Source organism: Phyllostomus discolor, chromosome 8 (genome assembly GCF_004126475.2).
Source record: "Phyllostomus discolor isolate MPI-MPIP mPhyDis1 chromosome 8, mPhyDis1.pri.v3, whole genome shotgun sequence".
Taxonomy (NCBI): Eukaryota; Metazoa; Chordata; class Mammalia; order Chiroptera; family Phyllostomidae; genus Phyllostomus; species Phyllostomus discolor.
The window spans coordinates 70,347,359-70,374,506 of record NC_040910.2 but is presented as its reverse complement, the minus strand read 5'-3'; the positions used below and the strand labels follow the sequence as shown (position 1 = coordinate 70,374,506).

Here is a 27,148-nt window from a genome sequence, read left to right as displayed (position 1 = left end):
GCACATGTCTGGGTTGTGGGCCAGGTCCCTGGTTGGAGGAGTGAGAGAGGCAACCGATTGATGTTTATCTCCTTCTCTTTCTCCCTCCTTTTCCTTCTCTCTCAAATAAAAATAAATAAAATATTTAAAAAAAAGATTATGCCTACGTCTGGGAAAATAGAGTGGGAATTGGGAACCTTGATGAAGGAATAGTATTAAAATTAATCAGTGCTATTTACTAGTCAGAAACATAGAGTTTTTTCCTCTACCTCCTAAACCCACCCCCAACCCCAGAGCTGTCAGCCTGCTCTCTCTGAGTCTGTCTTTATTTTGTTTCTTAGTTCAGTTTGTTCAGTAGATTCCACTTATGAGTGAAATCATATGGTATTTGTCTTTCTGTGACGGCTTGTTTCATTTAACAAAATGTTCTCCAGGTCCATCCCTACTGTTGCAAAGGGTAACATTATCTTCATTTTTATGACTGAGTAGTAGTCCATTGTGTAAATGTCCCATAGTTGTTTATCTGCTCATCTACTGATGGACCCTTGGGCTGCTTCCATATCTTGGTGATTATAAATAATGTTGTAATGAATACAGGGGTGCTTATTTCCTTTTGAATTAATGTTTCGGGTTTCTTTGATTAGATTCCCAGAAGTGAAATTGTGGGGTTAAAAGGTAGTTCCATTTTTAATTTTTTGAGGTATCTCCTTACTGCTTTCCACAATGGGTGCACCAGTCTGCATTCCCACCAACAGTGCAAAATGGGTTCCCTGTGCTCCACATCCTTGCCAGCCTTCTTGTTTGCTGTTTTATTGATGATAGCCTTCTGACTGGTATGAGGCAATACTACATTGTGGTTTTAATTTGCATTTCTCTGAAGATTAATGATGTTGAGCATCTTCTCATATGTCTATTGCCCATCAGTATGTCCTCTTTGGAGGTGTCTATTCAAGGTTCTTTGCCCATTTTTTAATTGGGTTTTTTTTTGTGTGTGTGTGTTGAGTTTTGTAAGTTCTTTATAAAATTTGAATATTAACCCCTTATCAGATGTGTCAGTAAATATGTTCTCCCACTCTGTGGGTTGTCTTTTCATTTTGCTGATGGTTTCCTTTGCTGTACAAAATTTTTTTTTTGATGCAGTCAGAAACATACTTGAAGAAACATAAGTCTAGTCCAAACTCTCACTAGATGAAAAAAAAAACCACCTGAGACTTTGAGAGCTTAAGCAGTTTGTCTGAGAATTTAAGGGTAGAACTGAAGCCCTAGAACTCAGTCTCAGCAGCACTTCAGCTTTGTGTGGGTTTGTATTTTAATGTGTTATCGTGCTTTAAGGGTATCTCCAAGAATAAAATAATACAGAGAAAAATGTGCCAGGGTAGGAGTAATTAGATTAGAGGAGGGTGCATTTGGTGCACTAAATATTTATCCAGTACTTAACAATGTTTGATACATAGTAAGTACTCAGTAAACATTCGCAAGCATTAAGTACTTTCTATAAGCAAGGTGTTGTGCTTGGTGCCACGAAGAGACGCAAAGTATGGAAAGGACCCATTTTTTTTTTCCCAAAGGACTCTTAGGCTGATTGGTATTTTAAAATAATCAGAAGATTGACTAACAGATGTCAAAAGTAATAATAGATGGTGTTGTTAGGAGAGACTTGACTAAAACTGAAAACATTGCAGTAGGCCCCAAAGGAATGACACTAAGTATATATAACTACATGTTAATTTTATTCAACTGGAAACCACTTTTGTACTTCTTTGGTGTGTACCTACCCTGAAATTGAAGTTCTGTGTTTGTTCTTGTCTGTGACTTGTTACTAAACCTTCACAAGTGGCATACTATGCTTCAAGTTTTTGTTAATTTACTTTTAAACCTGGTCTTGAATTCTTGCTGTCTGGTATGGGTTAGGTTGAATCAATTCTGATTTAATTTAGTAGGTATATTGAGTATCTGCTAATGTGCAAGCAGTATGCTGGGGTAGAAATAAGTAAGAATAATACACAGCCTAAGAAGGGGCATACAAGAAGGGTAAGCTGTGTGGAAAATATATTCACGAAGGCACGTGTGGCTGTAGAGGTAGCCAAGAGTGTGGGAGATTTTAGTGCCATCCAGGTGAGGGTGGGAAGGGCTTTCTGGAAGAGATGAGAGCTAGGTTTTAAAAGTATAAAGAGAGCTTTCCAAATATACAAGGAAGGGAGAGCCATTTGCAGGGGTGTCCAACCTTTTGGCATCTCTGGGCCTCACTGGAAGGAGAAGAGTTATCTTAGGCCACACATTAAATACACAAATACTGATGAAAACTGGTGAGCTGAAAAAAAGTTTTAAGTAAGTTTACAATTTTGTGCTGGGCCGCATTCATAGCCGTCCTGGGCCGCATGCAAGCCCACAGGCCACGGGTTGGACATCCCTGATAGAGAAAACATTCAGAAGTGAAGTTTAAGTGGTGTGTTAAGACAATTTTGAACATTATTGCTGGAATATAAAATGGAATGCTTGGAGGAGGTGGTTATAAGAGATAAGACTCCAATAGAACTCGCATGGATCTAGGGGGAGCTCAATGTCTTTGGTATTCTATTTGTCTTTGGCAATCATTTGGGAGTTTTAGGTAGTCAGTCCAAATGCAAAGGTAGTTAGGAAGGTTTTTTTCCCCCTCCTCTCTGAATTCCGTGGGAGAACCACCAAGATGAAAGAACATTGAAGTTGGAGGATTAGTGGATTTAATGGAGGAAGCCTTGGACTTAAAAGGTAACAGGAAGGTTTTAGAAATGTAATAATAGTAAATTATTGGGAATGTGGTATCTGCTATCCTAGTATGATCACCTTGCATGAAATGTTTCATGCAGGTGTTTTGAAGCAATTATACAACAGAGAAGGGCATGCAGTAGCATCTACTCTGACAGTAAAATAGTTTCTGTCACCCGATTCCCAGAAGAGCAGTTGGCTTTAAGCCCACTGCTGGGGTCCTGTGTGCAGGCTGATTCTGTAGGCCAGTGCACTGGAACCCAGGGCTGTGGCAGAAAAGGCTCTACACCAAAGAGCTTTGTTGGTCTCCTCATCTGTCATGAGCTGATGCTCAGTCAGTGGTCCACAAGAGTGAAGTGGTTTTTGTGCCTAGGTTACAGTAAAGAGTTAATCACTCTTAAAAAAAATTCAACTACTCTTAGTATTTTTCATGTTTATTTAACTCCAAAATGCTGCAGATTTGGTGTTATCCCAGATTTTATACTTTTACTTAGGTTCCCATGTTCTTTATTAATTTGTAAGCTTGTTTTTAATATTTCACAGGCTTTCTTGATCATGGATGGTGAAGATATACCAAATTTTTCAAGTTTAAAGGAGGAAACTGCTTATTGGAAGGAACTGTCCTTAAAGTATAAGCAAAGGTAATGTTGAAAAATATCCAAAAAAATAGAGGAGGGCATTTGGAATACACTGTCTCTAGCATGTGCATTTTAAAAATAAAACATAAAGCTAAAATTAGAGTTTCAGGTTTGGTAGTGGGATTCTAGAAATAGTCATGACATTGCTTGTATTTAAGTAATATAAAAATGCCATAAGTCCTGTATTACTTAAATTATTAAAATAGTAAAAAAACTTAGTGTCATTTGTGGTTTTTTTTCTGGTAGTTTACCTCCTTTTATGTTTATTACTCTCACTGACCATCTTTGGTCTGTTTCATGTGTACTGTTTCTGCCTCATCGTTTTGTTCTTCTGGAGATTCTGATAGGCTGTCTGGGGCTTCACACGGCAGACTTGAGTTCTTTGCAGGCAAGCATTATCAGTGGCTGGCTGGAGCCAGAAAAGTTTTCAAGGAGAGGAAAAGAGCTTCAGACATATGGGGAATTTTAAAAAATCTCAATTATTTTAATGAGTTGGGAGAACTTTTACATAATTTTTTGAGAACCAAAGCTTGTATTAAATTTCATTATAAAATGGAATTTTTCTAAAGAAATATATATATTTTTTTCTACTTTAGTTAAAGGAGTTTTCTAAGCCTTATCAAACCTTTTACTGTTATTTTATTGTTATTGCTGGAGCCAGTTATATTGTGCCAGTGGATATAAAAGGTGTCTATGGCAGGAGTACTTAATCATTTTTTGTGCCATAGACACTTAGTAGTCTGGGGAAGCCTAGACCCGTTCTCAGAACAATGTCTTGCTCTGGCTGGTGTCGCTCAGTGGACTGAGTGCTGGTCTCTGAACTGAAAGGTTACAGGTTCAATTCCTAGTGAGGGCACATGCCTGGGTTGTAGGCCAGGTCCCCAGTTGAGGGCCTGTGAGAGGCAACTCATCAGCCTGATCAATTTGTTTCTCTCCCTCTTCCACCCTCCCTTCCCCTATCTCTAAAAGTAAACACGATCTTAAAATAAAAGAATAATGTCTTTAAATGCATAAAATCAAATAACAGAATTGCAAAGGAAACCAATTATATTGAAAAACTCAATTATATTGAAAAACTTATCCAAATATCAAACTTATTTGTGGTATAGCAATTGCCTTCTTTAGTAGTACATTAAATAAGGAGCTAGCAAGTGTATAAAATAAAAATCCTTTTAGGGCCTATAAATAATTTTCACTGAGTCTCAAATATAGGGTAAGAGATGTAAAACAGATTATCTTTATTATTTAGTATATTTTATTAGAGCATAGCATTTAGGCAAAAATTCTTGAATTGATATATAATCATCTTCAACATGTTTCTTATGGTGTACTACAACTCATCTTTCCCACTTTGTTTTTGATTAGCTTCCAGGAAGCTCGGGATGAGCTGGTTGAATTTCAGGAAGGAAGCAGAGAATTAGAAGCAGAGTTGGAGGCACAATTAGTACAGGCTGAACAAAGAAATAGAGACTTGCAAGCTGATAACCAAAGACTGAAATATGAAGTGGAAGCATTAAAGGTAATTGTGGTTGTAGAAGCTCTGGTGTCTAATGTGCGGGGTTTTATTAAAATGAGAAATGTCGCCCTGGCTGGGTGGCTTAGTTGGTTGGAGCATTGCCCTGTGTGCCAACAGGTTGCAGGGTCCATCCCCAGCTAGGGCACCTATCTGGGTTGTGGGTTCACTTCCCGGTTGAGACATGCATGGGAGACAAGCCATCGATGTTTCTCACATCAGTTTCTCTATCTCTCCTCTCTCCCCTTATCCCCCCTTCTTCCTCCCTCCCCTCCTCCCCTTTCTGCCCTTACCTCTCACCCTCCCTCCACCTCTCCCTCCCCCCACCTCTCCCTCCCTTGCCCCTCTTTCCCTTCCTTCCCCCATCTCTCTCCCTCCCTCCCTCCCTCTCCTTCCCTCTCTCCCTTCCTATCTCTCTGAAATCAATGAACACATTCTTGGGTGAGGATTTTAAAAAAATGAGAAATATTTTGTTTAATGGGACCTTAAGAGCAGCAGGGCACAAAAAAAACATGAAAAGAAGCTTAATTTTGTAATTCCCATAATTCTCAGAAGCTATTTGTTTTGACATATTGCTTTATTTTGTGGCACTTTAAAATTATATCTGTATGAAGTATACACATTTATTTCATTATTGTTCATAGTCCCTTTAGTTTTAGAGTTTAGTTTGGACTTAAAGATTGTCTTCTAAAAAGGAATTTTCAAAAGTGAAAGGATGAGCCCCTTTCGCTGTTCTTAACCACCTGCCTTAGCCAAATACATGGAGATTTTCGGTGTCTGGGAAGTAGGTGGTTTTGTGGAAGGCGGGGGAGGGGTGTGGGGGTTGTGGAAGGGGTAGGGAGTGGGTAGGTAAGGGGCAGGGAATTTGAACTCTGTCAGTTTACTTCTTCGTGCTCACCCCAAGCTGTATGCAGCCTGAGGACCCAGAAGTTCCCCTACCATGTTTGGGGTTTTTGAGGCAATGGTTTTATTATTTTACTTTTCAGAGAGATTACTATCAGATTCTGAAAGGAGAATGGTTGACCATTTAAATTTTATATGAGTTAAGGCAATTGGAATGAATGTATAATTGTTTTTAAATATTGTAAAAAGAAGAGGTATTATCAACTTGGATTGTGAGTGAACTCCTTGGATTTTTCCTCCCCTTTAACTTTGGTTGCATCCTTTATTAAAGAAAATTGTATTTTAATGACACATACCTTTTTGTATACTCATCTCTTTAGGAGAAACTAGAACATCAGTATGCACAAAGCTACAAGCAAGTTTCAGTGTTAGAAGATGATTTAAGTCAGACTCGAGCCATTAAGGAGCAGTTGCATAAGTATGTGAGAGAGCTGGAGCAGGCCAATGATGACCTTGAGCGAGCAAAAAGGTGAACGATGGGCATTTTTTTAGTGTAACCAAAGTTGGCAATCAGTGAATAAAATATATATCTTTAGGTTCAACCTATTACCCAGTCTTAGTCCCACAACACTTCCTGTTGGTACTCATCAAGTTGAAATTTACCAGAAACCTTTGTCTCCGGGAGAGTGCCCTTCTAAGTTTTTCTTTCCAGTTTTCTTTTTCCTTCTTTCATGTACCATTGTTGTTCCTGCTGGCTTTTCATTAAAACGTGTCTCATTCATTCCTCTATCTTTCCCTCTCTGTTCTCCATACTACCACACTTTTTTGTAGGACCTCCTGTGTTACACCTGATTTCTGCAGTTATTTCCTAGCCAACCTCTTTACATTTTTACTTCTTTTTATTCTCGTCTGTTTTAATACTGACTGATGAATCTTCTCAAAATATTGCTTTCATTACGATTTTGCTGAATAACTGTTAGTGGCTTGCCATTACTGTTGCCAAGCTTTCATATATCATAAACTAGTTATTTTTTAACCATTCCAAATTAATTCCTCTCACTTCATCCCAATTACTTTACTGTTTGGTAGTTCTTTCCATAATATTTGAGTGACTTTTAAATGACTGACATACTGTTAGAGTTGAAGATACAAAAATAAACCAGTTATTGCCCTTGGGTGCAACAGGTATGGACACCCTGTGGTATGGACCACTCCATGTGGTAAATACTCTAGTAAAAAGAGTGTACAGGTTGCTCCGGGGCATAGGGCAGGGAGCAGCTAAAGTACCCTGGGGGGACTGGGGAAGCAGAGCCTAGAAGGAGAAATAGACATTAACCAGGTGAAGGAGGGAGATATAAAGGCAGAGAGGCAGGAAAGTATGTGATGTGTTAATGATTCACTTTGACTGAAATGTGCAGAGACGTGGCTGAACAAGATGTGACTGGAAGGTGGTTGAGGCAAGGTTGTGAAGAGCCTTGTGTGTGATGTTTGATAGTTATTCTTTAGGCAATGAGGGTCTCCGTAAGGATTTTTTAAACGAAAGAGTAATAGCCAATTGTGATTTGAGAAGATAATACCTTGGAATTGGAATGGAGAGAAAGAGACGAGGACCATTTAGGAGTAATCCAAGTGATGGGTGGAGACTGAAGCCAGGGCAGAAGTTTGAAGGAGAGCAAATGGAATTGAGAGAGATTTTGACAGTTGACAGGACTTGATAAACTTCAACATGGCGTTAAGAGAATTGACTTGAGGTTATGGAATTTTACAGTATACCTGTAGCATGAAGTGGGCATATAGTAGGTACACGTTAATGTTTATTGAATAAAGGAGTAAGATGAGAAGTGCAGAAGAAAAGAGTTGTTAGGCAGAAAGTAAATGGAGTAGAACCTGGCACTTTGTGTTTTAAGCAAATCCTTAGTTAATTTTTACCTACTTTAAAAAACTATTGAAAAATTTTTCTGATGAAAATTTTCTTGTTTAAAATCCAGTGGGGAGATACAAATAGTACAGTAAATGGCTTTCCTTTAAGAAACTTTGAGGAATTTAGATGGGACTTTAGGAGAAATGAATATATTTAATGGCTCTAAATGATAGAGACACTGAATGACACCAGAGGTTAGAGGGAGCGAGATCATTCTCTTTCACTGGCCAGCCTTTCTAGGTCAGGAAATATGAGATAAACCGACAGTTTCCTTTTCTATTACCTGTTTGCACAATATTAATTCATGGATTTAAACATTTTTTTTTCAGGGCAACAATAGTTTCACTGGAAGACTTTGAACAAAGGCTAAATCAGGCCATTGAACGAAATGCATTTTTAGAAAGTGAACTTGATGAGAAGGAATCTTTGTTGGTCTCTGTACAGAGGTTAAAGGATGAAGCAAGAGGTAAACTTCATAACCTAAACTAAACCTTACTGTCTCTCAGCCAGAGCTCTAAGCCAGCTTCAGGATCAACTTGTTAAAGCTCTGTGTCTATATATTTTGTGAGACACTATGCTAAGTACTTTTAATCTGTTAACTTACTTAATACCTGCATCATCATTTCTAGGAGGTAGGTATTATTACCCCTATTTTATAGCCATAAAACTGAGGCGCAGAGAGTTTGTGTTTTGTCCAAAGTCTATAGCCTGTCAGCTGGGATTCAAATCCTGCTCTGTTTTCCAAAGCCCAAACCACTCCTGCTGTGCACATACTGCTTGCTTAGTTTGAGTTTTTTTTTCCCCTTTTTGCTTCTACCTAAAGAATTTTGTTATATACATAATAACATGTACACATATTGCCGTTTACATATTATATATAGTGAATGTGTACTTTGCTTGGAAATTCTCCTTCCCTCCCTCTTTTTAAAAAATGCATGGTATCATTCAAAATATTACAAAGAAGAAAATAAAAATCAGTGCCTATCCATTTATCTTAGGAGAACCCACTAACAGTTTGGTGTTTCTTTCCATATATATAATTGGGACCACACTATATATACACATATATTTTCTGTCTTACATTTTTTTTACTACTTAATAAAGTAATCCATACCTTTAAAAATCTTTTTTTTGAGAAATAGTCCACCTTTTCTTTTTGAAGATTTTATTTATTTATTTAGAGGGGGCGGGGAGGCAGAAGGAGAAACATCAATGTGTGGTTGCCTCTCACATGCCCTCTGCTGGGGATTTGGCCTGCAGCCCAGGCATGTGCCCTGACTGGGAATCGAACCAGTGACCCTTTCATTTGCAGAATGGCACTGAATCCACTGAACCACACTAGCCAGGGCTAAAAAATCTTTTAAAACAAGTTTTTAAAAATGCATGATATTTATTATATATATTTTATGGGATCTTTATTATTGGTAGTTAATTTTTTGCTACAATTACTACTGTAAATAGGATTCTTGTACTTAATATTTAAGAGTAGCTTTGATAATTTCTTTAGAATAAATTCTTAGAAGTGGCACATGATATAAAAGACACTGCTAAATGACTTTTTAGATAGGTTGGTATGTATATACTCCCTGTGGCAGTGATTGAGAGTGTCCTTCTCACACTGGTAATTAGCATTGTGAATAATAAAAATAGTTTTTTTTAAGATTTTATTTATTCATTTTTAAAGAGCGGGGAAAGGAAGGAGAAAGAGAGGGAGAGAAACATCAGTGTGTGGTTGCCTCTCACGAGGCCCCTGCTGGGGACCTTGAGTACAACCCAGGCATGTGCCCTGACTGGGAATAGAACTGGCAACCCTTTGGTTTGCAGCCCATGCTCAATCCACTGAGCTACACTAGCCAGGGCTAGTAAAATAGTTTTAAAAATTATTAGAAAATTCATTTGAAAGCTGAAAGTGGTATCTCTTTTTTAAATGTGTGTTTATTTGGTTATTCCTTATGAATTTTTCTGGTCCAATGTTTAAAAATAGTTTTTTCATGCTTTTTTTTGAGATCTTTATCTGAAAAACTTATTATAATTTGTATAATGTATAAAATATTAACTGTATTTTATTTATTTACAGTTGTCAAAAACATAAAATTTACCATCTTAACCATTTTTAAGTATACAATTCATCAGTGTTCACTATATCACATTGTTATGTAACAGCTCTCTAGGATCTTTTTTTGTTGTTGCAAAATTGAAACTGTGCCCATTGAGGAGCAACTCCCCATTTTCCCTTTTTCTCCAACCCCTGGCAACTACAATTCTGCTTTTTGTTGCCATGTTTTAAATACCTTATATAAGTGAAGTCATACTTTTGAAGTGCTTGTCTTTTTGTGACTGGCTTATTTTACTTAGCATAATATCCTAAAGGTTCATCAAGGTTCATCCACATTGTGGCATGTGTCAAAATTTCCTGTTGTTATAAGGCCGAATAATATTCCCGTGTGTGTGTGTGTGTGTGTACAGCACATTTTTTGATCCATTTATCTGTGTGTGGACACTTGGTTGCTTCCACCTCTTGGCTATTGTGAATAATGCTGTATCGAACAATGATGTGCAAATATCTCTTGGAGAGCTTTTTTTTAAAAAAATAATGCTAATTTATTTATTTTTAGAGAGAGGGAAAGGGAGAGAGAAAGAGAGTGAGAGAAACATCAATGTGTAGTTGCTTCTCACACGTCCTGACTGGGAATCGAACCAGTGACCCTTTGGTTTGCAGGCCAGCGCTCGATCCACTGAGCCACATCAGCCAGGGCTGGAGATCTTGTTTTGAATTCTTTTGGATATGTACCCCAAAATGGGATAACTTTGTATCCTTTTTTTTTTATCATAAGCAATTATTCTGTGGGTTAGTGGCATAACTGAAAAGAAGACATCAATTTTGGGTTGCAATTTAACCTTGAAAGCAAGAAAAAAATTGCAACTATTCTGACTTCTTTTCTAAAACAAAGTATTTTATGGTGACAATTAATAAAAAGTACCAACCCATTTAAAATGGTAAAAATGCACTTTATTGATTTTTGCAATGATCCCTGTACTACATCATTTCAAAGTAAAAGCAAGTGAGTTGTTAAAGAACATTCATTTTTGTGTCATACATGTTCACTCTAGACTCTGCTCTGTTTCCTTTTGCATATGGGCATAGATAACTGTTCTCTTAGGTCACAGCTTTTTTTGGTTATAGCATTTTTAAATTCTAAAAGATCATCTAGACAATAGGGTTATCATGTCTAGAAGTAAAAATTTATACTTGAGAAATAACCATTTAGGGAGAATGTCTCTATGGCATTAGATGTGACTTTGCTTTATGTATTTGCTTCCTCTAGTGAGTATTACTTCCTTTGCAACATTTTACAGATTTAAGACAAGAACTAGCCGTTCGGGAAAGGCAACAGGAAGTAACCAGAAAATCGGCCCCCAGTTCTCCAACTCTAGACTGTGAAAAGACAGATTCTGCTGTCCAGGCCTCGCTTTCGTTACCAGCTACTCCTGTTGGCAAAGGAACAGAGAACAGTTTTCCTTCGCCAAAAGGTTTGTAATGTCTTGTCTTTTTGACCCTGTGGTAGATTATCACCTTAAGAGGGTTTGCTAATGAAGCAGGGGTTGCTAAGATTTAAGCAATAATTTCAGTTTAAAAGTTGGTTGAATCTAGCACTGTGTATAGAAGAAGGAATTATTTTCCTAGGCCACTCAGATACAGGAAATGAGAATGATGCTACATTTAAGACATGAGCAGCTTAATAAGTTGAGATTTTGAGAAGTTGAAGGTTTTAAAGATTATTTTTTAATTACAGCAGTAAGGTATATTCATGTAGAAAAATTTGAAAACAGAAAATAAAAGATAAAAGCCATCTGTAATCTTACTGCTTAAAGTTAACTACTCTTAACACTGGAGTTTTTTTATCGCATGTGCTTATTTGTGTTTGTGCCCACCTTGTTACACACACATTTTGGGATTATATTTAAACACAGTTTTATTTATTGCTTTTGCCACTTAACATGTCATGGGGAGACTAGAAGCCTTTATACACGGGATGTACAGAGACTCAAGTTACCAGACTTGAGTAAGATGGGCTTAGATAGGCATGTGCATTCTAACACATGCCTCCGTAGCTGCTATTTTTGTAAGCGACATTTAGGGTTACTATTGAGTAGTTCATAGAGAATATTCCTTTTGCTATCAGCCAGTGTGTTTTAATCTTGATAAACGGGAAACCATTTAGTAGTCATTAGAATAGACCCTTAGAATGGAACCCTGAAGCTCCCAATTTGGATTTACTTAGTTTTTGCAGCTTGCAGATCATATTCCCACTCCCCTGTACTTTTTTCTCCCCAAATGGAAGCATCTTTCGACTACTTTTTAAATATAGGACTTCCCTTCATAATGATAGAAGATTTCCTGTCTGAGTGGTCTGTGCATAAGCTCTCTATATCTGTGCTGACCATTATGGTAGCCACTATCTTCATGCAACTATTTAAATGGAAATTTTTACTAACTTACTATGAATCAAAATTTAAAAATCAGTTTTTGGTTGCATTAGTCACATCTCACTTGCTCAGTAGCCCTTGAATAAGAATTCATCCTGTTTTCTCTGTTGTTATGAGATAAAATCGGATAAGGTGTATGAAAATGCTGAATAGTCAATAGGAAGCGGCAGTGCGTGGATTATAGCAGTCAGAAGCTTTCACTGTTCATTTTTTGGAACAGTCCTTGTGTATTTGAGGCCCTCAGAATTACTAACATTTGAGAATTAACAAAGCTTTGCTTTTATGTTACAAATTAGAATTCTGCAGATAATTTCTAAAAATTCTTTATTTGAGCACTAATCAGAGTAGTCACGAGCTTAAATTAAGGTAACTCCAGCGGGAGGTATACATTTTTTCATAGCTCATTAGAGTTTTCATGTAAGAACTTGGGGTGGGGAATGTCAGTAGGACATGGAGCCTAGTCCATCCCACACAGAATTAAGATAGGTCAACCCTACGGCAGTAATATTTGTCCAAATAGACAGTTTTGGACTGGAACTGACAGCATAAACTTTTACTAACCTGAGCTGCTGTGTGCTGGGTCACTGCAGTTTTGTGACAAGGAGGCCAGCACAGGCATCAGAGCAGCAGGTCTGAGAAATCAGTGTGCAAGGTGGAAGAGCTGACCTCTGTGGAATGGTCTGTCTTTAATGGCATTGTATTAATACGGTTACTGTAAAACACAGATTTAATACCTAGAGTACAAAATTTGAGGAGAATGGGGAGAACCGAGATCCAGAAATCCCTGCCAAGGGGAGTACAGCTATCGTATACTGTGTGTTGTTCTATTTTTTTTTTTTTAAGATTTTATTTATTTATTTTTAGACAGAGGGGATGGGAGAGAGAAAGAGAGGGAGAGAAACATCAGTGTCTGATTGCCTCTCATGGGCCCCCGACAGGGGACCTGGCCTGCAACCCAGGCATGTGCCCTGACTGGGAATTGAACCAGTGACTCTGGTTCACAGGCCAGTGCTCAATCCGCTGAGCCACACCAGCCAGGGCCTGTGTGTTATTTTAGATGCTGGGAGTATAGCGGTGAGTAGGACACCTACCTTCAATGAGTTTACATTCTAGAGGACAAGGACAGTAAACAACAGCAGCAGCCACACAAGCATTTTATGTGCCTACTGGCATTCTCTAGAAAACATAAAAAAATAATAGCTAACATTTATTGAATACTTATTATACTAAACATTTTAAAAGTAGGTTAACTAATTTAAACTTCACAACTTTATGAGGTAAATTAGTTATTAGCTTCTTTTACACATGGTAACTTACTCAAAGGTTGCATAGTTATTAAATGGCAGTGATGGATTTGTATCTAGCAGTTTTCACTCGAACTCTTAACTATTATGCTATATTATCTCAAAAATAAATCGAAGAAACGTGCACAGTTGAAAACTGTGGTCATGGACAAAGCGTGGTCATGGACAAAGAGCGTGAATAAATGCCATGGTTCTGAATGGGAAAACTTAATTTTGTTGCAGTACCCATTCTCTCCAAATCAGTAGATCATTTAAATTTTTAATAAAAATATCCACAGGATTTTTCAAGTTGTCAGGTTGATTTTGAAGTTAATCTGGAAAATTAAATGTGTAAGAATAGCCAGGAAAAGTTTAAAATAGGTTAATAATGAGAAGAGGCTTTGCCCTTCAACACGCCAAAATTTATTTTAACACTAATAACTAAAGCAGCATCTCTCTAGTGGGGTAGACTGATAATTTAATGGAACTTGAAATACATAGGGAACTCAGTATATGGTTTTAGTTCCATTTCAGATACGTTTTTTCCAGTAAGTAGTATTTGGATAATCGGCTATCCATTGGGAAGGAAAATATGTAAATATTTGATGGGTTAAATGACCTAAGTGTAAAAAAAATTTAGGAAACCATTAGGAGAAAAATATGAGGAACATTTTTTATAATACTGAAATGAGGGAGCCAGAGGCTTCCTCCCCAAAACACAAAGCTTAAAGATAAACATCTCACTGAGAATACAACATACATACATACATGAGAGAAAGGGTGAAATATCTGTAATGTATTTTGCCCTTGCAAATTGATTCAAGGAAAGACAACCCAGTAGAAACAAGTGCAAAGGTTAAAACAGATGATTTCCAGAAAAGGTTTAAATGACTAGTTATTAAGGAAATAAAAATGTAAACAAAATGACACTCAAATTTTGCAAAAAAAAAAAAAATTGTCCAGTATTACTGAGAACACCATCATACAAATTGCTGATACTGACATAACCTTTGTAGAGAGCATTCTGGCGGTCAGTATCTGTTGGGGTGAACAAAACAGGCATATTGTATCCTCTGACCCTGCAGTCCTATTTTTAGGGATCTCTTTAGAAATATTTGTCTGGATGTTTTAAGGCTATATATCCTTTTAGCATTATAATGATGTAAACTTGTATATAATCTAAACATCCATCAATTGGAGAATAGTTTAACATGGTATCTCCACGTTATATTTTATCTGTAGTTTGGAATACTATATTGAGTGTTGACATTGAGTGTATATTGCTTATTTGTAATAACAACGAAACCCAAATTGCATGTATAATAATCACCTGTGTTTTATTTTTCTCTAGCTATACCAAACGGTTTTGGTACCAGTCCACTAACTCCTTCAGCTAGGATATCAGCACTAAACATTGTGGGGGATCTCTTACGGAAAGTAGGGGTAAGCATTCAGTTATTTATCACTAGGTGTTTCAGTCGCCAAGGTATTGGATTATTTCTTAATTTGAAGGGCGGGAAGAAAAAAGGATGCCTTTCTGTCATAAAGGCTGTGATTAAACTGAGAAGCAAAAGCATCCAGTGACCAGCTGAGGCAGGGCCAGAAACTCCTCCAGGGCTCCAGCTTGAGGTATCTCTGCAGAAGGCCCAGCGTGCTGAGCTCCTAAGTTTCCACTGGGAATTCTTCATGTTCCCCCATGGCTCTTTCTAGAATGCCAAGAGTCCTTCATTTTTTTACTTCCTGCTGTAGGTCTTATACCTTCTTCTAATCCTGTCCTTTGCTGCTGTCTCCCATCCTCCTGGTTATCCCTGACCTTTCTCTCTGTAGGCCTTTAGCACCACCTGTGGCATGACTTGCTGCTCTTTGCGGCATCTGGCTGCTGCTTGGCCACCTCAACTTCAGTGTCATCTCCTTGACTCCGACTTGTATTCCAGAGCAGTTTGGCTTTTGAAACATTAAACTTGTTTTTCTGCTTATTCAGTTTTTTAGTCTGTGTAATACTCTTAGACCTTATCGGGAGAGTAGTACTCTGTTTTTGTTCTCGATCTCTTGCTTTTACTTTGTTCCTGTTCATCTGTGATCCCGCAGATTGCTCGCTTTGTTAGTGTTGCTCACGGTGTTTCTGGCCGTGGAGGAGACCTGCCTTCTGGATCAATCAAGAAATTGGACTTCTCCTTTCCTTCATCCAGATCACTGGGAACAATAATGTTAATATAACTGTTTGGATTTAAGCCACTATAAAGTTAGCATTAGTCATTTCCCCTTTTATTTTCCTCATGACTTTAAGCTCTCTTCAATAATCTATCCCTGCAACTTCCCGCCATCCAGTGCCCTTTCACTTATTTTTTTGTGTGAGATACTTTTTGAAAAAAGTTGCATTGTACTTTCTATGAAGAAGAAATGAGAGGCCAGGATACAGGTCCCTTGTTTACCTTTTCTGGCTTATAGAATTATTTTTAATCATCAGATTAACTTGAAACCACATTTTAAAGTTACTGTAAAGAGTAATGTGCACAAGTCACTGATAGAGTACATAGAGTAGTTTTTGTCCCATTTGTCGTAAGAGTCACAGTATTTATTTCTATAGCTTGAAATAATGTGTTTATTTTCTGTGTTTTGGCTTATCAATTTTAAGCAAAAAGATGAATTTAACTCACATCCTCCCAATTTTTTATTTTTTGTCTTATTAGGGTTTTCTTTGGTAATTTTAAATATAAAACATGTTTTTGAATTTGTTAGATTATATCTCAGCTCCTTACTGTGTGTCTCTCTCTGTACCTTCTTGAACTCTTCATTGGTTGGTTCTGAAGACCGAAAATTAGTCAGTAGCATCTGTAATATTATGCCCACGTATGTATTCCTGCATAATCACAGAGGAGGAGCTGGCCTTTTGGGTCATTTTATATGTGCTGTTCAGCAGATGGTTCAATCATTTTCTTCTTTATCATTTACTCAAAATCATGACAGGTTTTTTGTATTGTATCAGAGCTGACTTGTATGCCTTTTTCTTTTTTTCCTAGTGTTTCAATTTTTTTGTGGATAGAAAAAATAAACTCTTTGCAATATCTCATACCTTCCAGCTTCTTATTCACACTGTACGCCGAAAACTGTGATATGCTTATAGGGCTGTTGCACCACTGTCATCTTTGAATTTCTCTTCATCATGTATTCTTGGGTTGGTACTGACTACTCTGGAACTCCAAGTTGTCGTCTTTCTTTGTTCTTAACTTATTTTGCTTTAGTGCCGTAAGTAAACTATTCAGAAATGGTGCATGAAAGTTGAACTTGGAGTTCTTGCATGGTTTACCTATTCAGCTGACAGCCTGTCTTAAGATGTCATCAAAACTTTGGTCTGCTTCCCTCCAGCTCCTGCATACTTTTATGACTATTTGCTTTCCTACGTCTTTGCACTCCTTTGTCCACTGACTAGAGCTACCTAGAAGCCTCTTCCCTACTTTTGCACCGTCTTCCATGAGGCATCAAGGCCATCTGATTTAAAGTTTTGTTTTTTTTCCTTTTTTTATTATTCTCCTATTATTTATTACCTCTGTAGCTATTCTTCCTTTTTATTCAGTGGTAAAAATGTCATTCCTGCCCATGGCTAATTTTTTCCTTTTGTGCTTTGGATCCCATTCCTTCCAGACTTCTCATTTTTGTGTCTCCTGGACCTTTAGCTTTTTACTCCATGTATGTTAAGATTTGTGTGTGATATTTCTGTAGTACATATTATGTACTTTTTTATCTTAGAAAGCAAAAGTAAAAGCAGCTCTTCTTTCCTTTTACCCTCCATCTCTCTTTGGCCATCATCCTGTTTCCTTTCTTCCTTTGCTAGCCAAGCTTTTTGAAAGTGCATTTCCATTTATTGTGAGCATTGGTGACAGCATGCACTCTTCCCCAGACCTCCTCGTCTGGGCTCTGTCCCTGCTCTCCCCACTCAAGTTGCTCATTGATGATCTTGGTGCTCTCAGACACAATGGATGCTGTTTTGTCCCGATTGTATTTGAAATACTCAACACCAGTTTTTTGGGGTGGGGTGGGGGATGCTTTCTTTCCTCTGCTCCTCTGATGCTGTGTCATGTCTGCTTCCTGCCCGTTCCTCTGCCATCTCGTTGGGTCTTAATCTGCCTGTCCTTTCATTATTGATTTTATTCCGAGTTCTGTCTTTGATTTCCTCATCGTCTTATTTGCAACTGTGATTTTGCCTACTACCTGGTGCAGATATCTTCTAAACCTTGATTTCTGTACCACTTTTTTCTCTTGAGGGCCAGACCCAGTACTTGTGTTTGGACGTCTCAGATGCAGCGTGTGCCAGCTACATAAGTGATGCTCAGCATGTGTTTGAATGAATGAGTGTCCTGAGAGCATAGGATATTTATGGCTCTCAATTTTTACTGTGTATGTGTTCATATAACAAGTTGCTGAAATAATGCTTATTTAAATCTTACTCCTAATCCCTTGGTATCACAGATAATAGAAATGGGCTATTTTTTGCCTTTTTTTTTTTTTTTGGGCAGGGAGAGGAGCTTGAGTTTGTTTATGGGAAAGGGGAAGTTGGTGGTATCTGTGTGTGATGGAATAGATGAGGTACTCCTGTCTTCTTCGTGTCATCTGTGTGTAGAGCCTGGCACTGGCCAGGTGTTGTGGTGACAGGTGCTAAGAAGGGCACCCAATTTAGAGGTAAGTGCTAAAGGCCTGGTGTCATTTTCAGGTGAATTATTTAATTGTAGACAATGGGTATCAGTTAGACATTATACTGTGTTCTAAGAAATAGAATAACTCTTAACTTCACATGAGGTATTGTAAATGCTCTTATCCATTCAAATGCATTAGAAATAACTAACCTGAAATGCTATAGGAAGAATTGCCTGCTTTAAAGAATTCTCAAATGATATTTTGGCATTCTTTTTAGTGTTTGCTCGCCAAACAGCCCCCTTCCACACCCACGCTCACCCTGCACCCTACCCCAACTAGCCAACTAACAGAACAATGTGCAACTCGGAAAGGCACCATGGATGGGGTCAGGAGACCTGGGGTCCGTCTCTGCCTGCTTATGCCGCAGTTTTCTTGTATGAGCGAGGGTTATATTTGTGTCCCTCAGTAATACAGAGAAGAATAAGAATAAGTAAACTATTCTGAGCTCATTAGAAAGGGAGTCAGCATAAATATTTCCTTTTCCTACTAGAAAGGTGACTGATTCTGGCTTAAGTAGCCACCATTATCAACTGAGAGAGTAAGGTTTGAGTCTTGAAATAGAAATGGTTTGAAATGCGTATTTTTATATGCAGATACTGTTTTGACAACCAAATCATTCCTTGTTCCCTCTGTAGGCTTTAGAATCCAAATTAGCAGCTTGCAGGAATTTTGCAAAGGACCAAGCATCACGAAAATCCTATATGTCAGGGAATGTTAACTGTGGGGTGATGAATAGCAACGGCACAAAGTTCTCTAGATCAGGGCATACGTCTTTCTTCGACAAAGGGTAAGTCTTGGGAATTTTAAATCTTTTTTTTTGAGTGGTAAAGTTACACATTTATTAAGTGAGCTTGTTCAATCTTTGAAAAGGTAAACACAGTTTGATAAATTTACCTGAAGCCTGTTATCATTCAAGTCTCAGGGGACAGGGAATCTGTTGTCCTCTAGTCCCCATGGAGCCTGTTGCCCTGGTAACCCTGACTCGGAAACTTCTGTACTAGGAAGCAGACTCTTAAAAGGTAGCAGTGTGGGCTCTGGGGCTTACAGATGCTTTTGCCACAGTCCTTGTTCTCAAGGTGCTTAGTAGATGTTCCTAGCAAATACAGGGTGGGGCAAAAGTAGGTTTATAGTTGTTTGTATGTGTGGAAAACAATACAATAATGAATAATTCAAGAATAAACTGTTTTTCACCTACAACTGTAAACCTACTTTTGCCTCCCTATGTTTGTTAAGGGTAGAAGAAAACACTGTAGTTATGTATATGTGCAAACCTGCAACAAACCTTCCGTCTGAAGATTTTAGAAAAATATAAGACCACTGGATCAAGTATAGTGTAGAAGATACAACTTTTACATGATGTAAAGGTGGTTTTTGAGGAATTGAGATGTTAAAAATGTGTCCTAAGATTGAAGCAGTGATATATTCTTTTTTTAAAGATTTTATTTATTTATTTTAGAGAGATGGGGAAGGGAGGGAGAAAGAGAGGGAGTGAAACATCAGTGTGTGGTTACCTCTAGCATACCCCATATTGGGAATATTGCCTGCAACCCAGGCATGTGCCCTAACTGGGAATCAAACCAGCGATGCTTTGGTTCACAGGCCTGTGCTCAATCCACTTAGCTACACCAGCCAGGGCTGGCAATGATATATTCTTAATACAAACAAATTTTAGTTGGTTTCAGCAGGAGTATATGAAATAACAAATGTTTTTTGTTTTCACACTTTTTGTATCCTTATGGTTATTTCTAAGCATGTAAAATCATATTTTTATGGATCTTCTTTACTCTTGTAAAAATTTATGGGATTATACTTCAGATATTGTTCCACAACATGCCTATCATGATTTATATTGCCAGTATCTTTTTATGTCAGTAGATATCGTCCTACCTCAATTAAAAACAAAACAAAACATTGCATGGTTATACTCCTTTATGGATGTGCCTTAACTCAGGTAACTGGTTAGACCTGTGGCCTGGGGATGCTGACCACGTTACTGAAGGCGGCTGTTACTAGGACAGCGCCTGAGGCACCGGGACTCTGGGCCCTTGTCTCTGTTTAGAGTCGTAGAAGCTGCTCATTCTTGTTCTGTGAAAGCAACGCTAGACACAACGCTAGAAATTGTCACAGTTTCTTAAAGGAGCTCGTATGTCCTGCTTTCCTCAAAAAACTGTGGCATATTTATGGAGGACCTGATTTGGTACCCAGTCAACTCTCAAAAACTTCCTGTGTCTGTTTTTGTGGAGTGGAGTGTTCTGGCTTCTCTTCCTTTAGATAATTCAACCTTGAAGTATACATATTTCATTAAGGAGCACATTTTAAAACATCAATATATAAATCAGAACTTTATTCTGACCATTGGGATTCCCTCAGGGGGAGTAAGTATAAAATTAATTTTGCTCAGATTTAGATTCAGGAGTTTTAGGCAACCTTGAGGGATGCTCATTTTTATACTATAATAGTAAAGGGAATAAACAGGTATTTGGCACTAAAACTACCATTGACTGCAAACAATACGGAAAGGAAAGTTTAAGGGTAGTCTTCCTGAGTGTTAGAAACAGTACCTAATTCTTTTTTCTGCAACATGTAATGACCTCCAATAGAGTAGTTACTAGTTTCTATCTGGAATCCAATTTCTTGCCTTGGGCACCTTATGATGTGAGAATAGGTATGGACCAGAAATGGATTGGTTGGGCAGATGGCTTTGCATGTAGCAAGTCTTTAGAATAGTCCTGATGAAGGAGGGATAATATTGTCAGTCAGGCTCACTGCTCCTGTCTTCATGAGAGACTGGCTTCTGCTTGACCCCTGATGTAGGGCACCAGAGCAGTGACTGCCCAGAGGTGAGCCCAGTCCTCTGTGGGATTCAGAGTAACCTGGAACCAGGCGTGAGCCTTGGGCACTGTCGCGGAGTGCTTCCATCCCCTGAGAAGCGCCTAGATGTGGGCGTGGGCTTTATTGCCTAAACTGCACCTGGAAATATACTTCCTGATGGAAAGTTATAGATGATATTTAGTTTTGGTTTAAATAGTACAGATTTTTAACTGTATTATTTCTATTAGGAATTAAATATGCTTTTGTGGGCTGGTCTTTGCTCAGGTGTTTAGTTTACATGATAAATGGATTGTATATGCACACTCAAATATTAACCTATTGCTTTAGCTGCATTTGTCTAATTGCCATATTCCTGAGGGTAACAGTTCTCTTTTATAGGTTTTGCTGTGTTCTTACTTCCTCATTGCTTTACTTTGATTCTGCTTGCTTTCTGGCCTGCCTGGCTTTTTACCTTGGGCCCTTCTTCCTGTAGACCTATTGACTAGATAAAAACCATGGTGGCTTTTACCAGCCAGCCTCAAAAGGAAGGGGGAACATTCCATCTCCCAGCTCCATTATTAAATCTGTCAGTTTAAAAGAAGAAATGCCAGTTCTTAGACTGTGTGTGGCCTCTAGTTTCAGTATGAGGAAAAACCTTCATTTTAAAGTCCGTGGCTCTAGAACGTGCCTGCCCGCGCTCTCACTCCCAAGGAGCGTGTCTGTGGCATGCCACCAGTTTTCCTAGCCCCCTGGAGACTCAGGGGTGTCGTTTGGGGCAAGGTGACTCAAAGCCAGTTTGTGTGTGTGTGCATGCGTGGGAATAGACATACATACCCCGCCTCCCACCTTCCTCCAGATCTGCAGGTGCAGTGACACCTTACTGAATTAAAAACCTTATTATTACATATTTTTATGGGATTTGAAAATATCTGTGAGTTCTGGTTATGTGAAGGCTTCTTGGAATCATTAGGATTTTATCTAGTGTGTGGTCACCTCTGCGAGTTCCTAAAATGCGACTGGCTGGGCCTCCCTCCCAGGTGTTGCTGTTTCTTCCAGCGACTCACAGCCCTTAATGTCACTCACCTGGCAGGACACAAATTCTTTTTTTTAATATATTTTTTAAGACAATTCAACAGATTTTTTTTTTTAAGATTTTATTCATCCATTTTTAGGGAGGGAAGCGGGGGAGAGAGAGAGAGGGAGAGGGAGAGGGGGAGAGGGAGAGGGAGAGAGAGAGAGAGAGAGAGAGGGAGAGAAAGAGAGAGAAACACCAATGTGCGGTTGCTGGGGGTAATGGCCTGCAACCCAGGAATGTACCCTGGCTGGGAATTGAACCTGGGACACTTTAGTTCCCAGCCTGCGCTCAATCCACTGAGCTACGCCAGCCAGGGCTGCAGGACACAAATTCTTATGTGGTGTGGGCACTTTATTTTTCTCCAAAACATTCTTTTTTTCTCCATAGCTTGTATTTGGTTCCTTATGTATCACTTACCCTAATTTTGTAAACCAGTTAGATTTTTGGGGGGCTGTGTGAGGGTAGGTGGGCATACACTAATTTTAGGACATGTTGTGAAAATAGTATTTGTATTGCTGTTTAATGTTTTTTCCTTTTTTTTTTATTAGGCAAGAAAAAGTCATATTTCCCACATTGTTCATGGGTAACTGAATTTGTTTGCTGTGCTCTTTTTCGTTCTTTTTCAATCATGGTGTGTGGTGGAAGACACATTAACAGACCGGTTTTACTAACTGCATGGGGCTGACTCTGCTGTAACCAACTTACAGCCCATATGTGAGCTTTCAAGTTCCTGTTTGACTTGACTGTATATAGTTACTATTGGTTCAGCTGCACAAAACAAACTCATCGGTCATGGAGGTTCTGGGGCACTCGTGCGCAGCAGGCCTGATGGCGCTCTTGGTGTGTGGTCAGGTGCTGTGGTGGTGAGGCTGGGGGTCAGGGGCTGGGGGTCGGGCTCACTGGCAGGCCCTGGGACCACATTTGACTGTCTTCATGGAACTGGGGCGCTTCCTGTTACTTGGTGTGTCTTGTTATTTCAAAGCAGGAGCTAATGGTTATGGAGCCTTGCTGTGTGGGGTCTCTCCCCTCTGCAGTCACTCTTGTTTCCCAGAGTGCATTGGAATGGTAGATGCCTTCCTTTTCAGTTTTCAGGAAGGTGCATTTCAGTTTGTAGAGTCTGGGGTGGGCACGGCAGCTGGCTGGAGCGTGCTGTCTTCCATTCACCCATCTAAAGAGGGAGCCTAGGGTGCGGAGTGGTCCGCCTGTTCTCCTGAGTTGGCTCCCACCCCCTCGTGCTTAGCTCTACTGCCTCCTCAGGTGTGCTCCACCTTGCTGCTTTGGTGGATTCCGTGTCCGTACTTTATCTCTGTTGTGTTCGATGTGTTGTCCTGACTAGCTACTACATGAGCCTTGGTTCTTTCCCCATTTTTACTACTTCTGTTGCTATTTTCCAGCTGCCCTTAGTTTCTTTTCTCAGCTGGAGTCTCTATTTTTCAGATGCTTTAACTAGATTTAAGTGAAAAGACCACAGAATTTCATAGTTTTTGAAACATGCCCTTTTTGCATAGATGATTCCCAGATCTTTATCTCCATCCCTGCCTGTTCTCTTTCTATCCGTTCCTGTGTAGTTCACTGGGACGTCTCCCGTCCCTCTTGCTGTGTGGTCAGTGTGGAGGTGTTTTCTCTCCCATTTCATAACTTAGCAGTTAGTTCCCTGAAGGTACATCACCAGACTGACAGTCCTACCTCTGCGGTCAGCTTTCTCCTCCTTTGAGTCTCTTACTTCCCACTTCTTGACTCAAAAGAAATGCTGGGTGTGACCTAGCAGATTGTTACTCTCTCTCTCTATTCTACCCAACCTGCAAACCAGAACTTCCATTTGCACTCATACAGAGAAAGGGCTTTCCTGGTTTCTTGTTTCCCCTCTGTGTTCCGATCGCACTGCTTCTCTTTCCCAGTGGAGCTGACCTGCACTGGGGGCACCCGAGTGCCTGCTCACCGAGGGCTGTCAGGTGTCCTCGGGCCAGGAGGGTCCCGGGAAAGGATGATGGCCTGGACATCTGGAGGCAGGTCATGAGCCCTGCTTCCCATTGGTGGGCTCCCAGGCAAACTCAGGTGAATGGCTGGATCTTCTCCTGCTTTGGTTTTTCTTAGCAGTACAACAATGGGGATGAACTTCACGTTCCCTGAATGTCTGCGTAACTTGAAAAAGCTGACTCTCAGTCCTAAACCTGCATGAGGAGCCAGAGGAGGCACAGATATAAGCCTTGGGAGTGTAGGGAGGGGTGCTTTAAAGTTTTCAGATGCGATGAGGATCAAGTATCCGACCTCCCCAGCCCCATGAAGAAAAGGGGAAACCCTGGCTGTGCATCACTGGGGCAGGACGGTGTACGGCAGGGAGAAGTTACCTGTCAGAGTCCCTCCTGTTGCTCTTGGCCTGTGTGTGGGAGGCTTGTTTCAAACTCGAAGTCCATCCTCTGAGGTTAGTTTCTTCAGAAACTGTTTCTTCAGAGTAGTCGAACTCCTTGCATGCCTGTTTCTCTGTGAGATTACACTCACCTCTCAGTGTACAGAAGTTAGCCTTTGTGGGGAAAAGTGTGTGCATTTTTGGTAAGAGAAACTCTCTCCATGAGTCTGTATTCAACTCTCTAGACCCCTCTGAGGAGTGGCTGGGGGACAGTGGTGCGCAGGTGTGGTGCAGTGTGGCCCTTTGCAGTTGTGTGCGTTGCCCCAGCTGCTGGTGGGACAGCATTTCCTAGGAAGTTTTTCAGGATGGGAAGGCAGGAGTGGCTTCCTGAGAGAGGGTCCAGGCCTTGCCCTCGCTCCCTCCCTGCTTCCATGGCTGGGCTGCCAGGCGGCTGGAGCTGGGGCTGGGGCGCGGGCTGGGGCGCTCTGCCTCTCGGGGCTGGGTGGCTGGGTCCTCCTTGGGCTGGCTGCTCACCAGTCACCAGAGAAGCCTACCATCCGGCTTTGCTTGCTTAACAACATAAAAAAAGTTACATTTCCCCCTTCATTAAGATATTTATGTATGTTATAGGAGATTTGGAAAATGATAAAAAAGTATAAAGTAGTAAACAAAATTTACCCCCAACCTCAGAGGGAGGAAAAGTAACTGTTAAATTTTCCTTCTACAATATATATGGCTTTATGTACATATATGTGTGTGCGTATGTATATGTGAGGGTTCCCACACGTTCTAGACCCAGCTACATAGATAGCAGTGCCTGTCTGTAGTCTGGAATCTGGAATATATGCTACTTACGTTTTTTTCTTCACCTCATTGAACACAGACAGTTTGGTAACCTTTTTCTACCTACCATTAATTACATTCTGAATATTTTTCCATGCTATTGAAGAACTCTGGAATGTGTTTTTAATGATTGTATCCTATTTAATCATGTAGTCGTACCATTATTGATTGAGCTAGTTCCCCACCGGCGGACATTTAGACCCGTTCTGCGGGGGAAGTCAGGGTTGTGGCTGCAGTGGGCAGCGAGGAGTTGCCGAGAACGGAGCCCATAGTCCCGTTGTTCCCCGAGGACAACCACTGAGTCCTCAAGTCTCTGACCCACTGAGGCTTCCTCAGCAGCCACTCTTCCCTCAGGCCGTCAGGATTCTCCTGGGGGCCAGGGAGAGAAACAGTGTTAGAGAGCAAATGAATTTCTTGCTGCGTGTCAAGTGATTTTTAAATGACAGTCTCTCTCTCTCTTCCCCCTTCCCTTCTCTGCTCTGGTCACCCCCACAGGGCAGTAAACGGCTTTGACCCAGCTCCTCCTCCTTCTGGTCTGGGCTCCTCACGCCCCTCGTCGGCACCGGGTATGCTGCCTCTCAGCGTGTGAGTGCCCAGCCTCCGGGGGGCTCCTGCCCTCCTCCATCAACCCAGGACACCCACGCCTCACCCTTCGGCACCTGGGCCCGGCCTGCGCCCCTCTGTCTGCCTCCCTAGGGCCGGCAGAGGGTGGGCTGCGTGCGGTGGCGGCTGCTGGGCCCTGCCCAGCCCCAGGACTCTGCGCGATATCAATACTGGCTATTTTCTCTTCTCGCCGTAGTGCCGTTGGTTTCACATGATTGCACTTTGTGGGTCACACAGTGATACATGCGTGTATTACTTGGTCTCCGGATACAGAAGTACCCGTTCATCACACCTGCCTCAGCCTCCACCCTGCAGTACTGATAGGGTTTAGTTGTATTTAGGACACTGCAAATCTTTTAGAAGTTCTCTCCCAAATCAGGTCAATGTGCGCCCTCCTGAGCTCCCACCCGAGCTGTCTGCAGTGCTCTCGATCATGTGTCCCCCAGCCCCGCCCCACACAATTTGGGCCTGTTGCTGGCAGAGTCAGGAAGGTCATTGAGTTAGGGAACATTTGCTGCACCTTCTGATTTGACCTCAGCAGTTGTCATGCCGTAGACCTGCCCCCCAGAGCAGTGGCGTCCAAGGCCTGGGCACAAACAGGGCTGGGCCTCCGTGCTGTCTCCTCCTCTGGGTGCCTCAGACCAGGGGTGGAGGTGGTGGCATTTCCTGTCCTTCAGTTAAGTGACGGCTTCACAGCTTTTCTGTTTTGTCTTCTGAGGGCCTCTCTAGTGTGGGTAGGAAGGAGTGAGTGGCCTGATTCCAGGGGCTGGCTGGTGCCGGCTCCGGAGGGCAGACGGGGTGGCTGTCCCTGTGCGTCCTTTGATTGCTCTCATGCTGCGTTTACTGTTTACATTTGTTTTATTGTACATAAGTTTGTAAACATTATTGCCTAAGATATTTGTATATAACTTGGGCTTTGTAGCTTTTATTTATTCAGAACTCATATGGCATGTTAATGACTTACGATGGTGTCCTACTCTGGGCAGCTGTATAGGATCATCATGTGGTTAAAAAAAAAAGAAGAAGAAATTTCCCCTCAAAAAAAATCTTTTAATGTGGAAAAAATAAATTTCACACAAAAAAGTATCAAGGTTGCTTTATTGTGTTCCTGCCATCCTGCGAGAGGGGAACCGGGGTTATGAAGCCGAGTTCAGCTGCCGCTGCTGCTCTGACAAGGGACGCGTGAGCGGGCCGTAGCCTCGGGCGAAGTCTGATGCTCAGAGCTGACTCCTGACGGTTCCTCCTCCTCACTGTGACTCCAGGCATAGCCTGAGAGCGGCTCCGACCCGACCCCTCACGCAAACTTGGGAGGAAGGACCGGGACTTTGAAGGGGCAGTTTGCTAGGTCACAGGATAACCAGGGTGGA

General features: G+C 40.5%; 1 protein-coding gene and 1 long non-coding RNA gene across 5 annotated transcripts in view; one reads left to right on the top strand and one right to left on the bottom strand.

Annotated features, from left to right (window-relative positions):
* The window catches only part of NDEL1 (nudE neurodevelopment protein 1 like 1), a 56,209-nt gene extending 29,342 nt beyond the window's left edge, over positions 1-26,867 (top strand). For 3 of the 4 annotated variants that reach the window (XM_028534285.2, XM_028534284.2, XM_036033013.1), the window contains exons 2-9: positions 3,268-3,365; positions 4,728-4,881; positions 6,099-6,247; positions 7,969-8,105; positions 10,997-11,170; positions 14,762-14,853; positions 18,738-18,889; positions 25,674-26,867. In XM_028534285.2, the coding sequence (XP_028390086.1) occupies positions 3,280-3,365; positions 4,728-4,881; positions 6,099-6,247; positions 7,969-8,105; positions 10,997-11,170; positions 14,762-14,853; positions 18,738-18,889; positions 25,674-25,767 (1,038 nt within the window). In that variant the 5' untranslated portion in view covers positions 3,268-3,279 and the 3' untranslated portion in view covers positions 25,768-26,867. Of the gene's footprint in view, positions 1-3,267; positions 3,366-4,727; positions 4,882-6,098; positions 6,248-7,968; positions 8,106-10,996; positions 11,171-14,761; positions 14,854-18,737; positions 18,890-22,536; positions 22,572-25,673 lie in introns of all 4 variants that reach the window. The other variant, XM_036033015.1, reaches the window with a different exon arrangement.
* On the bottom strand, positions 1,543-11,515 carry LOC118502094. Its single transcript, XR_004904769.1, has 3 exons — positions 11,504-11,515; positions 6,389-6,394; positions 1,543-2,514 (listed from the first exon to the last, which is right to left on the bottom strand). It is a non-coding gene; the product is annotated as an uncharacterized LOC118502094 (long non-coding RNA).
* Positions 26,868-27,148: the final 281 nt, after the last annotated feature.